Genomic DNA, 15467 nt, shown 5'->3' with positions numbered 1-15467 from the left:
GGGCTGATCACCAGCAGCACTTGTGTGTCGCCGCATATTGTATTACGAAGGGGCGATAGGCTATGGCCGGCACTGCGATTCCCAATCAAGGACGCACCAAGTCATCGAGATTGCAAGGAGAATGGAGAACTGTCTTGCTTGGACGAGCGTCTGGATAAATGATTATGGATATTCCGTCGCTTAGAGTTCCGCGATCCGCACGGCACGAGTTTTAGCGTCACGACCTCACATGTCAATCAAATCTTCTTCCTATTGCTCGTGATGACCAATTGTGCATGATCTCTTGTCAACTGGTGTCACAGTTGGCTCCGTCAACGACCCACGCTGATGGCGCTGTTGAGTTCTATTCGATCGTTGACGCTGGACCTACCGCCAAGCTGCATCCAGTTTTGTCCGGCAAGACCAGAAATTTTCGCGGTAGGCACCTACTTCCTTCATCGGAACGAGGATTCAGTGTCGTCACAAGAGAACTCTGCAGATTCTCTACAAACCACAAACTCAGATTCAAGCTCGGCGGAGAATGCAGCAGCAGTCCTACCGCAGAAGCGTACAGGCAGCCTGATACTGTACAAAATCTCTCACGATAAAAACATGTAGGTAAGAATTACTGAAGCTTCCGTCATTACTCCATCCGACCCGGACGAGGAGGACTATGACACCTCGAACCCCTGTTGATATCCTCATTCTGGACAGCACCGAGGTGTTTAGCTTGGCCACGGACTTTGCGATTCTCGACCTGCAGTGGGCACCACATCCCAACAGACTGGTCGGCAGCAACGATCCTCTACTCGCTGTCGCAGCATCCACAGGGTTACTTGCATTTTATCGCCTCAAGACTCGTCCTCCCGCTTCTGATACCGCATCACAACAGCAGAGTCAGACTGAGCTCGTCTTATCATGCGTGAATCAAGTTACCAATGACACGACTCTGGTGCTGTCACTCACGTGGCATCCTGTCCGGCCGAATGTTCTCGGGTTGACTCTATCCGATGGGCGGGTTGTGCTGTGCATGAGTGAGGGCAGAGACGAGCATGCAGATGCTGCTGTTGTGGCCTGCTGGGACCCGAATGCTGTGTTCTCTATGCACGATGTGCACGAGCACGAGCTCGAAGCCTGGATCATGAACTTCACGCCAGAGAAAGATGAAAAGGTGCTATCTGGTGGCGATGACATGATACTGCTGTGCTCGCAGGATACCGCTTCTGCACAAACCGATCCCGCCGAAGAGCAAGAATATGCAATGCAATGGCAAGACCGCAAACTCCACCATGCGGGAGTCACTGCGATCCTACCTCTATCCGATACCTTAGTCGTGACCGGCAGCTACGATGACCACATCCGCCTGCTATCTCTCCCCGCAGTCGGCAGACGAAAAGTCCTCGCAGAACTAAACCTCGGAGGCGGAGTTTGGCGACTGAAACTTCTCACACCTCCATCTTCGCATGTAGCACAGCCGAGCCACATCGAAAGCGGCGGCGGCATCAGCAGCACCAGCACAGCCGATGCCGATCATGGATCAGGCCAACACACATTGGCACCACCTATGTCAGCCTTACAGGATCATCAGGATCAGAACCAGACAACAAGGTACGGATTCTTCGCTTCGCTTCGCTTCGCCTCGCCTCGCTTCCCACTCGCATCATCATCATCAGCATCATCACCACCACCCTGAAATCCTTCCAACTGCCCTGAAGAAGTAGTTCAGGAAGGAGATCAATCCCCTTCGCGTAAACTGCCCTACTCATCCTGAAAGCTCCTGGCTGTGAGGCCAGCAGTTAAGCTTTCTTGTTCTTCAGTCCCCTCAAATTGACTCCTTCCTTGCCCTGCTTGCTCGCTATTCTTGCACATCTCTCATGCATATGACGCAATCTGACATTGATTGGGCGATCCAGTTCCCATTTTGTCCTACTCTGTAGCTGCATGCACGCCGGCACTCGCGTAGTCAGGCTGCAGCGCAGCAGCAGCAGAAAAGAAGAAGACGAATACGAGTGGACTTTCTCTGTGATAGCCCGGTTCGAAGAGCACGAGTCTATGAATTATGCAAGCGATGTCCAACCGAGAAGCGACGATGATGTAGGAGATTCGCTGCAGAAGACGACGATCGTCAGCACGAGCTTCTACGACAAGTTATTATGTGTGTGGCAGATTGATGATGAAACGCTGAGAGAACCGCAGCAGGAAACCAGCTGAACAATGGAATATCTTTGATGACATTAATCTGGTTGGTCCCTTGGCCTTCTTTGATTGATTCATTAACTTTAGACAGTATCCTATGTGCTAGAGACAGAGATAACTAGTCATTCGCGCGAGTCATTGTAGTGAGGCTGCAACACTCCCGACTCAGCCAGGATTGCCCGCATACAACATTTCGATTCGATTCTGTGCTTTGCTTGTAACGCTTCATAATGATTTGTTGGCGAAGATCGTGGTATTTCCCAATCTACAGCCGAAAACGCCAAAAGGGACTCCTTGATAGTTAGATAACTCCCGCCGCTTGCTATGCCGTTTGTGAAAAAAGGTTGCTCAAAGTCAAAAAGCAATGCCCGGTAAAACTTTGCGCGTAGGTCGGACGTGTGATGAGGAGACACTACTAGTGGTGTCGCTCAACTCGATAGCCGATTGGAGCATGAGTCTGTGCGTGCTTGAGGGTTACCTCTGATTTTGCGATTTTCCTTCACGGCTCACCAGGACCGCTAACCTTGATCTGTGGCATGGGCGGCGGCGGGGTACCATTTTCATTGTTGGCTGCTCGCCGCCATTTGAGGACAGGGATACGTTTGTCACCCTGTATGGAGTTAGCAATGTGCATAGTGGAAAGGAGAATGATAGTTTCGCTTACCTTGACTTCTGTTGGCTCCTCGCTGCCAAGGACGAGGACTTGTCCATCTTCCTCGAAGCGATGAGTTCGGATTTGAATGTCTCCGATCCAACCTGGCAAGCTACAACATTGGAATGTATGACGCAGGACCTCTTCACGACCTCGACCTTCATTCGTGATGTAATATGGACCGCAGTAGGCAAAACAACGCTTGCCAGCCTCTGCCCACTGCGGCTCCTCTCCTTCTCCTCGTTTGAAGCTCTGCTGACCGGGTATGAGCATCTGTGCTGCCATGTATCCATCCGGTGTGTACATGATGAAGCCGGTGACATTCTTCGTCATGGGATATGTTGGTCTCTGATTAGATGAGTTCGGTGTTGGGTACGCAATATATGATTCGAGCTTCCAGGCTCCAATTAGCTTCTGGCGAAGGGGCAGCTCTGGCGGCGGTGTGGGAGTAGGCTCTCGAAAGTATAGTCCTTCGTTCAGATCGTCGTAATTCGTACCAGTGGCATCACTCATTAGGGAATCTCTTCGTTCGGAGGTGGTCGGAGAAGGCGGATTGCTCAACAAGTACGGTGTTGAATCGATTGCCATCTTGTTGGAGTAGACACTACTTGAGGATGGCCTCCGGTATGGCTCCGGGCGAAACGGTTTACGAGGGGATGATGATCGGAAGCTCAGCTTCTGAGGAGAAACGATGACCTGCGTTGGCGACGAGACTTGACTTTGCACTTCCATCGGACCTCTCGATCTCGACCGCGAGCGAGCCTTCTTAGTTGCCAGGAACTTGGGCACCTGTAGATACTGGGTCGTGGCGGTGGTAGTGCTCTGCATTGTTATTGTGTGTGCTGTGGCAGCAACAGGGCGAGTGTCTCAAGTCATGTACAGAGGGATGGTGGAGGCATAGAGGCCAGAGACAAGGCTGGACATGTGAGAAGCAGTGATGCAGCATCGGGTCGAGGTTGGAGGGCAGGGTGGTAGTATGTATGACGGATGACCAGTGCACCGACGATTGTGGACAGCCAGCCCGCACCAGCCCGCTGCGACGCCCGCCAGACAGCCGGCTGGATCTGACCTCGCGCAGTCTCAGCTCGAGCGGCGGACAAGCACACAGCACGCAGAGGCTCGCTCGCGCGATGATGATGAGGTCGAGTGCCTGTCGCATGGGTCCTGGTCGCATGCAGATTGCAGCAGTGCCGAGGAGCCGCACTTAGGCACGGGTAGGCCGTCCATCCTGCAAAAGTCCGATGGACACAAATGCTTGGTCCACGGTAGAGGCGCCTGCCAGGTGCATGGCCTTGCTGTTTTGGGCCCCGTTGGATCTATTGATTCCTGCACGAGGCAGCCCACGCTGCTGCTGCTGCTGCGGCGGCGCCTCTGCCATCAGCCGGCGCGAGAATGATGGATCCTGAGGAGCGCTGACCTTGCGCGATACGATACGGCGCCTCCGCGAGGGACAACATCGAATGACTTCATCTCCACCGCGCATCGCACCAACCATGCGCAATGATGTCCGCCGCTGGGGACGAGGCGGCGGCCGTGTATCGCTGTCACGCAGCGCACATCGGTGCACGTCTGGCAACCACGATATGTCTGAGATGAAAGCGCGGGACAGCAGATGCACATTCCTTGCTGCCTTGGCGTCCGACCGGTATGGAACCAAAATAGCATGCATCCGCTGCCATTATCGGTGCCCTTAACGAGCGCCCGGCTGTGCGAGCAGCCACCGCTCGCGACGGAACCCTGATTTTCTTGTCGCAGACGCTCTCGTGGCTGGCGTGATCTGACTGAGCACGTTCGAGAGCCATGCACCAGACCCTCAACAGCAGCAGCAGCAGTGACCGCTGACTGATACCCAACACCGTCCGTCGGTATCAGCAGCTGGAGAGCCGGAGATGGGCCAATAAGGCAGCCGACATCGCAATCAGCGTCGCGCCAGCGATAAAGTTGCAATTCTCCATCCGGATGACCTCCACGAAGTATGAACCTTGGAATCAACACCCTTGCTCATCCCTTCGATACCAGACGTCTGGATAGCAGACCAGCAGCCAAGAACCGAACAAGAGTGGATATTCCTGATCAATCTCCTCTGCGGTGTGCAATTCTCGAGCCTTGCGCGGTGCAAGTCATCCGAAAGCAATGTCCATGAGCTTATCGTCGGATATTGGTGCCGAGCAAATGAACCCGTCATGGTTACAGCTCTGAGGGCAGGAATTAGATCCGACGTCGTATAGCAGCATGCCATGTCCGGAGCGCGTCACGTGGAGGTCGCTCCGAGGCGCCATCGCCAACAGCAGAAATTGCACAGGAGTGGCAGCAGTAGTGGCAGTAGTGGCAGCAGTAGCGGAAGCAGCAGCGCAAGAGCATTGGACTAATCCAGCCGTGTTTGCAGTCGTTCTGTGGGCGAAGTGACACAGTCGTTGCGTTCACGGCAGGTACAGCCCGCTGAGCTTCCCCTAGCTCTCCCGCCTTGTGCGGGGTGCTATATGAGCAACATCAATTTTGCGCAGCTCCGTAGCTTCTACAACCACATTGTGAAAACTGTGCCGTGACCGAGTCACACCACAAAGTATTCTTGCATGATGTGTAGAGTAATGCAACAGCTGACTAACATCACAGACGCCTAACCACCACCGGTATGGCAAACCTGCCAGCAAAGCCGCCATGAGGGCGATTCTTCGCAATACAAGATTCAGAATGATCAAGGTACCGTCGTTCGATACGATAGAAAGCTTGAGCCGGTGTCTGTGTAGCAAACCGTGACCAGGTCCTCCAACCGCGACGTGAACACAATTGCTTGTGCTCGCGGTCGTGGAGAGGACCTGGCACACGACACTCACAGTCTGAGATTATACGGCAGAACTTGATTATCTGGATAATACCAGCGAAAGAATCATGCTTTCATCGCGACTCCCCTTGCGAGTGGAGGAGCGAGACTGACTTCAGTAGTGAACTACTACCTCCGCCACCTGCAACAAGCAAGATGGCCCCACCAGCAATGAGCTTTGAAGAGCAGCACGCTCCCGTCGTGGACGGCTACCCAAGCAAGCTTGCCACCCTTCCACATGGAGCCGCCATCCCAACTACCAACAAGGTCACGTCCTTGGAGTCCATGGCTGAAGACAACTGGTCCAACTTCACCTTCGCCCCCATTCGAGAATCCCAGGTCTCTCGCGCCATGACGCGTCGTTACTTCGCGGACTTGGATCACTACGCCGAGTCCGATATCGTAATTGTCGGTGCTGGCTCTTGCGGACTTTCGGCAGCCTACTGCCTCGCTAAAGCCCGACCAGATCTCAAGATCGCCATCATCGAAGCTGGCGTCGCTCCCGGAGGTGGAGCCTGGCTTGGCGGACAGCTCTTCAGCGCAATGGTGATGCGCAAGCCCGCCGATGCCTTTCTTCGCGAAGTCGGAGTTCCATACGAAGAAGAAGGAGAGAACTACGTTGTAGTCAAGCACGCTGCACTCTTCACCAGCACAGTCCTAAGCAAGGTTTTGCAATTCGACAACGTCAAACTTTTCAACGCCACGACCGTCGAGGACCTGATCACTCGCAAAGGCGAAGATGGTCAACTCCACATCGCAGGTGTCGTCACCAACTGGACCCTCGTCAGTATGCACCACGACGACCAATCATGCATGGACCCAAACACCATCAACGCCCCTGTCATCATCTCCACTACTGGCCACGACGGACCGTTTGGTGCCTTCTCCGCGAAGCGCCTCGTTTCGATGAAACACGAAAACCTCCCCGCGTTGGGCGGAATGCGTGGCTTGGACATGAATTCCGCTGAGGACGCCATTGTCAAGGGTACGCGTGAGATCGTACCAGGTCTCATCATTGGTGGCATGGAATTGAGCGAGGTCGACGGCGCCAACCGCATGGGTCCTACCTTCGGCGCTATGGCTTTGAGCGGTGTCAAAGCTGCCGGGGAAGCACTCAAGGTGTTCGATGTCAGGAGAGAAGAGCGTGCTGAGAAGTCCGTCAACAAGCTCAATGGCAAGCACTGAGTATCACTCGAATTCTGTGCCACTTATGTTCAACGACCTTGGTGGACGATTGTTGACACGATATGATGCCGATGAAGCAACAGATTGGAAACACAAAAGTACAAATCCGGCATCAACTTCCACGCTCGCTTAGATAAGACCAAAAATGCAGCACATGACCTCGCAATGCTTCTATTCCACATCACTCGCCCATCACGCCCAATCCGTCCGCAGTCGCATATCATATCGCGGCATGTCGATCATCCCAGATCTTGCGTTTCATGAAACGACACCCACATCCCACTGATCCTCGTTCTCTGCACTCCGCATCATGCAAGGGCCCCTCGTATATCCGAAACAGCAGCCGGGCGCATCATAGAACCGTTCATCTTGACGACAACATAACGCAGCGCATTATGAGACGAACGCCTCATGAGACAGCCGAACCGCTCGAGAGAACCGGTTCAGGCACATGAGCAAGGCAAAAGGGAATAGTCACATGTCAAAGTGAAACCGTTTTCGTGAACTCAACGTTCTCATATTGATGGCAATATCTGCGTAATTTGTCATTCTTCATTCATTCTTTCTCTTCGTTACGAAGCGAATCTACATGACGCGGCCGTAAAAGCAAACGAGCTATCTAGAATCGAACAGCCAGCTTCGCAGCACATGGCTACAGAAGCGCCTCTCGGAGTCAGAATTTTCAGCAAGGAAACAGGTCGCTGAGAGGGTATATCAGAATCGGAAAAAGTGCTCGCCGGCACACGCAATTTTCAGTCTCCAGCCAAATCAGTAAGGTGAGTTGACAATCTCATTCCTACTGAGATAGCTGCCTCGTCCCTTTGGTCTCTTCGGAGTAGCCATGATACTCTCACGCGTCGGTCTCTGCAGAGCTGCGCGACGAACCATGTCCACTTCGTTGGGCAACGCGACGACAATGTTCTTGTCGCTGTTGAAGCGGAAGTTATCAGCCTTGACTTCTTCCGCATAGCGCTTGATGTGGTAAGGATCCTTTCTGCCAGCGAGCACCTTCTTCATTGACCAAGTGACAATGAAGGGACCAGTTGCCGTGATGATCGTAGTCTCTTCCTTGCCTTCTCCAGTATTGAAACGGGCTGGTGTGAAAGAAAGCGGTGCGCCCGTCTCGTGCTGGAATTGCGCAATGTGCTGAGGAGTGAGTCCAAGACGTCGTGGTTGCGGCTTGTGATCCTTGGAAAATGGCTTCTCGAACCCGAGTTTGCCAGCATATTTGCTGCCTTCTTTTTGCTCTACGTCGATAAGGAGCAGATAGGTTCGTGTCGTTGCGAGCAACCATCTGCCGTCGGCGCTCACATCGATGCCGATGATAGCGTCACCGAGCGCCGGCAGCGCAGTCTTCGCGTTGATGCCCAAGCGGTCGAACATGCGAATATCTCCCTTGTTCGAGGCTACGGCAATGTAGCCTTGCTCGGTGGTCGCCGCAGCAGAGAAGTCGTTGTTGCTCACGTACTGCTTGAGCTCAGAATCCACCAGCTTGTTACCGCTCAGTCGAGGGTCAACTCGGTAGAGTGCGTTCTTGGACAAACCAAGGAATGTCTGCTCGCCTGTGGTCTGAGCAAATTTACTCTCGGGCGCGAAGATATTGATCGGGATGTCGTCGGAGACCTTCCACTCATCCACGACTTTGCCGACTTCGAGATCCATTCTGTAGACACTGTTGGGATCGTCTGGATTTTGCAGGACCATGTTGCGATCCTGCGCGTGAAGCATGACCTTCGATGGCGCGAATTTCTTGCCCTTGAGATTGGCAACGTTATTGATCGAGGTGTTGAATTCAAGCTTGTTGTCCTCAGTGTGCTTGAACACTCCAATCTTGTTGCCCCGCACCACGAAAGATCGGTCCACATTGGCTCCCACAGCAAGTTGGCTGTTGACGTTTCCGTCCTTGTCCACGTTCACAGGCTCGTCTTCGTCCTCATCGGAGTCGAAGTCGGGCTCCGATGTGCCATCTTGAGCGTCCTCAAATTCATCCTCCTCGTCATCTTCCTCAGCAGCTTCGCGTTCTCTGGCGTCATCAGCTGGATCCTCGATGACCAGGTCGTTGAATGCGTCCAAAACGTAGTCACGCTCGGCATCCTTGACCACCTTGCCCCACTTCGCCTGGTTGAGATGTTCCCAAAGTGCTTGCATCAAGCCCTCCTGAAATTTCTCCTCGGTCTCGCGATCCTTGAACTTGAGTAACCACGAGTATGCCGAGCCATCTTCTGCGTAGTGATTGAAGATGAAGCTCAAGTACTCAAAGTTGAAGACTGGGTTGATGTCTGGCGTGACCTCTTGCCCTAGCCATTGCTGCTTGTCTCCAGTGATCTGCAGCCAGTATGTCCAGTTGCCAGTCTCGGTGACTATAGCTTGAACGCCCTCGTCCTGCAGTCTGAAAGTGCCCGAAGCAAAATCGAACAAGTGCAGCTCCGCCTCTTCATTTGCCAGTGTCTCGGTCGCAGTGGGCACGGATCGTGGGGCAGGTGCTTTGGTCGGCGTTTGCTGCACAGCTTTGGCTGGCGTTGCAGGCTTCTTCGTCGATTCGCGGGCCATGATCGCTTTCGTAGGCGTCTTGCTCGGCGTGGCGTCGCGCAGCTCGTTCAGTGCTTGTGTGCTGGGCGAGAGTATTTGCGAGCCACCGAGTGGGCTTGCTCTGGGACTCGCAGTCGGAATCTCAGGCTCGTCGTCGAACGCGAACTCCTTGAGATCACCCTCGGTGGCGTACTGGTGCCCACGGCGGTACTTGCGCTCAAACTGACACTGAGCTGCAACAACGCCGAATGCAGTCACAGTCTCTGGGCGGACGCTCTCGTCGCAGACAAACTCGAACAAATCGCCCTCGTCTCCAGAAAGATCTCGCCAGGCAAGAACGATCTCACCGTTGTCCTTGAGGTCGGTGCGGAAGTGGATATGCTCGTCAAGAAGGAAGATCTTCTCGTCCTTGTTGTCAAGCGTTGCAACGGCGCTGTCTTCCCCGCCTTCCTCTTCCAGCAAATCCTCCTCGCCCTCTTCGTATGCGCGTTGGATGACGAGCTGGTAGTGGAAGTCCTGGCCGGTTCTGCGAATGTAGGCGGCGGCGTCTCTGAAGATGAGCTCCGAATATCCCTTGGGCGATCGCGGGCGGACGATGAAGAGCTGTCCCTGGCTGATGTCGGCTACGTTTTCCTTGTCGCCTTTTCCAAACAAGTAGCCGGTCAGCGACTTAATAGCGAACATGTCGTCATGCGGAGAGCAGCAGCAGCATCACGAGCCGGGCGGAGGTTGAAGTAGGAGTGACGAGCAGTGAAAGCGGACTGGAGCTCGTCACTTCTTGTTTTCTGGTGCAAACACCCCGCGTCATGAAAGCGCGAACGCCACTTGTGGCGGTTGCCTGAATGCTGCCTCAGGCTGACACAAGTCTCACTTTGATGCTCCAAGCACCTTCATCTTCACCAGCTTCAAAGACATGGTCATTTGCTCTAGCCGAGTCTTTGTTTCACCTGAAGCTTTCTGCCACGTGGTTCTGGAATCAAGCCTCTTGCACCACGACCCTCGTAGCTGCAGCGAAGGCGCAAGCCAGCGTCCCTCCGTCTCACAATGTCCGGTGTCGAGCTTGTACAGCTGTCGCTGTTGTCAACACTGCTGATCTGCACAGCACAGGCGACCGCTGTGACGTTTCTCACGCATCCGCATTTCGATGGCCGATCAGCGCTGGATGCTCTACTGCGCTTGCCGTTTCTGGCTGATGCACGTCTGTCGTCGTGATATGAGCTGGTCCGGCGGAGAGACGGCCACCAATCGCCATCGGCGAGTCCGAGCCAGCACGTCCCCCGCCAGAGCCTCGCACCGTGTTTGGCGCAAGCCACCTGCACCTTCTTCAACGCCAGTTCCGCAATCAAGACCACATGACGCCCAAAGCAGCATCGAGCTGTCTGCAAATGCCAATAGGAGTTCAAGTAGATGGTCGTGATGTTCATCAGCGAGCCGGTCCTGCGCCGTACGCGAGCCGCCGGTGCGCGCGAGCTGATTCTAGAGTTCATGTGCTAGCCGATGAACGATCTTGCTCGTCACCCACATGAAGCCATGAAGCCCATGCACGCGAGCTGTCTCCTCTCCACCACGGTGTCAGCGTGCACAGTATAGCCTTACCGACCAACAGAGGAGCCACGGTACTCCATGGATGCTACTCTGGATTTTGTGCGTCGAGCTCGACACGCGTGGTCGGAGTTCAGACAACCCAATGCTCCGACTGGACAGCAATCAGGCCATCCTGAAGACCAGCATGGCAACGGGAATCACTGGCGCCCAGATCCCAGTCTAAACAATCCTAACGAAAGAAGTGCACTCGAAAACTACAGGCTGCTCGTTGGTAGTATGTGGATAATATATGCAAGCAGCCTGACGGCGCTCAGAATACTGACGCGTTACAACAGTCCACCAGGATAAATCTTTCAGCCCGCCCCATGGCTTCCTAGCGAACAGACGGCCACAGCTCTCCATAGAACACCGCCCCTCGCCTAATCTCGGCATATATAGCACAGTCTGTGATGCGGAGATCAAATCGAAAAGACAATACAAGTCGCAAAGCCGTCTGATCAACGTTTGCTTGGGCTTGCAATTGGTCGTTGCAGCAGCCTTGACTGCGTTAGGAGCTGCTGACGGGAACAGGGCTGCAGTGAGTATAGCGTAACCCTCGCTCGGCTGTCTAGCTAACTTGTCATTTCAGGTCACCGTATTTGGTGCTATCAACACCGTCATTGCAGGATTCCTCACATACCTCAAAGGCTCTGGGCTGCCAAATCGACTAAAGTACTACCAACATGAGTGGGCCAAGGTAAGGGAGTACATCGAGCAGCGTGAGAGAGACTTCAGCTTTGGACTGCTCGGTCACCAGCATGTTCTGGCCGAGGTGGAAACTGTCAGAGAGATGTACGACAACGTCCGCGCTGATATCGCCAACAACACCCCTGAACGATTCGTTGGCAATCCGGCGTCGAAGGGTACTCAAAGTGCATTTGCAGCATCGCAACTCCAGCGACCTGCCGCAGTGGCAAGCATGCAGTCTATGGAAAAGCAGTATCTCAATGCATTCGACGAGAAGCAAGCGGAAGCAAATGCTGCCATGGACAAGGCACACGACCAAGCTCAAGGGTTGTTTGGCAAGGCCCGAGGCATTAAAGAGATGCTTGAGAACAAGATCCACGATCTTGGTCAAATGGAGAAGGAGATTGAATCAGATGGCAGAAACATGGTTGCAGAGAAGAAACAAGGCATTGCAGCCCAAGTCGAGCACGCTGTGAAAGAGATCGCACACCTTGGGAAGGAGCTTGAGACAAAGGCAACAGATGTCGCAGCAGACAAGCAACAGCAGGTCAGCAGTGCGATGGCCAGCTCCACGGATGCTGCTCGAGCGACTGTTGCTCAACAGCAGCAATACGCTACCGATGCTCTCTCAGCACAACGTGACGCAGCTCGCGGGATCATTGCTCAACAGCAGCAGTACGCTTCCGATGCTCTCTCAGCCCAACGTGACGCAGCTCGCGGTGCTGTCACAGACACTTCAAACGCCGCCAGCGACGCAATTGCTCGACAACAGCACGAAGCGCAAGCAGCGATAACTCGAACGTCTCAGGCTGCTAGTGATGCACTAAATCAGCATCGCGAGAACATCGCAGCGGCAATAGCACCAAGACATGATGGGATCGCACCTGTACCTGCCCTGCCCATCAGCAGACCTAGGGAGGAGCACGACGCTTGATCATGATAGCCTCACGCTTTGCTAAGCAATGCTTTGCATCCTTTCACAGATGGCCGAGTTTTCGTTAAAACTACGTCTCGTATCTATCTGGTTTGGAGCTGCAACTGAGAGGCCGCTATGCTACATTAAGCGCTCAGTGAATTCACTGGCAGCTAAGCCGGTCACCAAGACCGACCACTTCCTTGGGCTTGTTACTCTACCGAGAATGCTCCTCAAGTGGCACGGCAACCTCTTCAGGCTCGTGGCGTTTCTGACTTGATCGGATCCAACGGCGTCACCTTCTTCACAACCTTAGCTGGTGAGCCCATGGCCACACTCCAAGGCGGAATATCTTTCGACACAACCGAGGAAGCTGCAATAGTGCAACCTTCGCCAATTGTCACACCAGGCAGAATCACCACATGTCCGCCAATCCAACAATCATCACCGATAACAACCGGCTTCGCATACTCGACGTCGTCTCGCCGACTCTGCACTTCCGTCTCATGCGTGGCGGCAAAAATCGAGACGTTGGGACCAACCATCACTCGATCACCAATTGTGACTAAGCCACAATCAAGAATTGTGAAGTTGAAACTCGAGTAGAATCGATCTCCGATGACAGTGTTGCAGCCATAGTCGAGATAGAAAGGAGGTTCCAGATAAGCTCCTTTGCCTACACGACCGAGCACGGAATGAAGACCTTCATACCGGTTTTTGGCCAGTGCCTCGGGTGTGTCATCATCACCTGAGGGAAAAGTCGTGTTGTAGTTGTGGCAGAATTTGCGAACTTTGTGTCTTGCTTTGGCGAGGTCGGGCGTGAAGGAGTCGTAGCTAGGATGAATTGTTAGGAGATGCACAGATTGGCGCTGGGACAGATAGAGATGATAGCTTAGAGAACATGGGAAAGGACTCACAGCATTCCAGAGATCATTCGCTCGTATTGTTCGCACCAGGGAACATGATTCAATTTCTTCGCTAGGGCGATTTGCGTTTCGTCTTTGTGCTGACTTGCCATGTTTTTGCCTTTTTGGTTCCACGCGTCGCTCTTCTGCTTTTGGCACTTGCTTCTTTAAACAGTAAAAGCCGTTGTCGTGAGAAATACACTAGAAGCACGATTCAAGTGCCTCTTGTTCTTCTTGTTTCAGAAGTCTGTTGAGAAGTAACGGTGTCGGAGAATAGAATACAACTACTGCGTAGGCGTTGGCTTTCTGTCCGGTCCGTTGCTTCGGTTTGCTTCGTTTCCTGCAGAACTCGTGTACCTCGGTTTCCTTCGTAGTTTCGTTGTTCAGTGGAGTCAGAGAAAGGAGAAGAAGAGACGCGTGGATGTTCGATTTTCACCGCATCCAACGTCAGTCCGCCAAGTGGCATAGGACCAAGAAGCCGCGAGCGAGCGGCTGCCCCTTCCCAAAACGTCAAATTTCGCCGGTCTGGAGCGGAAATGCCTAATACGCTCTGCCGCCATACTTAATGCACCTGCCTCGCAGAGACACAACTGCTTCTTCTCTTGATGATGAACGTCTCAACACAACGATGCGATCTCACGACAAGCTACAGCAAAAATTCCAAATCCCTTCCCGTCTCCTCACAATCGCCAAGTCTCACTGAAATGACCCTCCAACCACAGCACAGACACAAAATCCCTTCCAGAACGTTGTAAAGTCAAAGTGCACAAGGACCTATAATTACCACAGACCGTTGCGCGACAATTGCGAAACATCAAACGCGATCATGGGTACGACACGGCAAGTCTAAAATGAGCTTCCAATCTTGTTTCAACCTTCAACTCGTGAAGAACATCATCAACTGCATCGATCTGTGATAGGATCTATTTTCGTACAACCAGACAGCCAGGCAGCAAGAGACAAGGAGGTTCTTAATAAGTAGCCATGTTGGAACCCGCCATGTTGGAAATCTTTTGATGAGTGAGACTCTTGAAACTGGTTGTATTAATTCTTTGATGACTGGTCGCCGATTGTCTGGTTCTAGGTTATCTCTATTCTGGATCACCTCTCTATGTCCTCGCACGACGTTCTCTATTTTGGGTAAACGCTCACGTTGATCATTTGGACGAAGCCTCCGGAAGTCAATAGCTTCGGATTCATCAAATCAATCGAGCAACGGAAAAATACGCGATGCGTCGCTCACGAACTCATCAATTGGCGACGCCATATGAAGCAACACAGCCCCTGGCACGACCGGATGAGTGGCCGCCGACTTGCTCTTGTACGACGCCAATCTGTCGAGATCCGCTCAAACGTAAGTCGATCGAGCTGTCCGTTATCGAACGTCGAATGTGGCTGACAGCTTATTTGTCTGCAGATCGAATGCATACCGATCCAGAGCATACCATGGATGTCATGTCAGCTTCAACACTCGTCGCGACGGCCTTATTGCTGACGCCTGTGACGACAATCCAAGCTACTTCGATGTCGACGACCCCAGTGAGGACACTCTTAATCCTAGGCGCACAACCGGATGCGATCTCGGAGAGGCCCAAGGCCAAGAGATGGTACTCGGGATGGAAGAGGCATAGAGCTGGATCCGTGCAGTCGAGGAAGTCGCACAGCTTGGGAGGCTTCTCGATAGAGTCGTCGACGAGCAGAGGCAAGGCGTCCGTGAATTCAAGAGGGAAGACTTTGGATTTCCCTGGATGAGACAGCACCCCTTCTTTCTATCCGATCCGACGCGATGATGCGACGCTGCTCCTTCGCTCCGAACGCTGGTGGTTGTAATGGACTGTCACCACATTGGCTTCTTCACAATGGAAACTGTGGCCATGAGTCTCAGACGGCTGTTTACGACGCTGCTATGCCTCTTCGCCACGTTGAGGAGCGGAGATGCCTCGCCCTCTTCGGAGAAGGTAATGCTCTCTTGCTATTCCTCGGGAATGGCGCTATGCTGGCTCCGATCACGACCAT

At 53.3% G+C, this 15467-nt stretch overlaps 6 protein-coding genes across 6 annotated transcripts; 3 read left to right on the top strand and 3 right to left on the bottom strand.

Moving 5' to 3' along the window:
- Positions 1–327: 327 nt before the first annotated feature.
- CKM354_001176400 (uncharacterized protein) lies at positions 328–2190 on the top strand (the record flags this gene model as incomplete). The annotated part of the gene is made up of 3 exons (XM_044807266.1): positions 328–593; positions 694–1587; positions 1893–2190. The coding sequence occupies 3 exons, from the start codon at positions 328–330 to the stop codon at positions 2188–2190; spliced, it is 1458 nt and encodes a 485-aa protein (XP_044663201.1).
- A 484-nt stretch (positions 2191–2674) lies between these two features.
- On the bottom strand, positions 2675–3655 carry CKM354_001176300 (uncharacterized protein; the record flags this gene model as incomplete). The annotated part of the gene is made up of 2 exons (XM_044807265.1): positions 2675–2785; positions 2840–3655. 2 exons carry the CDS (start codon positions 3653–3655, stop codon positions 2675–2677), a joined length of 927 nt encoding a protein of 308 aa, XP_044663200.1.
- Positions 3656–5804: 2149 nt separating this feature from the next.
- CKM354_001176200 (thiamine thiazole synthase) lies at positions 5805–6833 on the top strand (the record flags this gene model as incomplete). The annotated part of the gene is made up of 1 exon (XM_044807264.1): positions 5805–6833. The coding sequence occupies one exon, from the start codon at positions 5805–5807 to the stop codon at positions 6831–6833; it is 1029 nt and encodes a 342-aa protein (XP_044663199.1).
- Positions 6834–7601: 768 nt separating this feature from the next.
- On the bottom strand, positions 7602–10046 carry CKM354_001176100 (uncharacterized protein; the record flags this gene model as incomplete). The annotated part of the gene is made up of 1 exon (XM_044807263.1): positions 7602–10046. One exon carries the CDS (start codon positions 10044–10046, stop codon positions 7602–7604), a length of 2445 nt encoding a protein of 814 aa, XP_044663198.1.
- A 939-nt stretch (positions 10047–10985) lies between these two features.
- Positions 10986–12567, top strand: CKM354_001176000 (uncharacterized protein; the record flags this gene model as incomplete). The annotated part of the gene is made up of 3 exons (XM_044807262.1): positions 10986–11181; positions 11243–11484; positions 11536–12567. 3 exons carry the CDS (start codon positions 10986–10988, stop codon positions 12565–12567), a joined length of 1470 nt encoding a protein of 489 aa, XP_044663197.1.
- Positions 12568–12800: 233 nt separating this feature from the next.
- On the bottom strand, positions 12801–13564 carry CKM354_001175900 (uncharacterized protein; the record flags this gene model as incomplete). The annotated part of the gene is made up of 2 exons (XM_044807261.1): positions 12801–13380; positions 13464–13564. 2 exons carry the CDS (start codon positions 13562–13564, stop codon positions 12801–12803), a joined length of 681 nt encoding a protein of 226 aa, XP_044663196.1.
- Positions 13565–15467: the final 1903 nt, after the last annotated feature.

The sequence above is a fragment of the Cercospora kikuchii genome (genome assembly GCF_019650295.1).
Source record: "Cercospora kikuchii DNA, contig_00008, whole genome shotgun sequence".
Taxonomy (NCBI): Eukaryota; Fungi; Ascomycota; class Dothideomycetes; order Mycosphaerellales; family Mycosphaerellaceae; genus Cercospora; species Cercospora kikuchii.
This window is presented reverse-complemented; position numbering and strand designations above follow the sequence as displayed.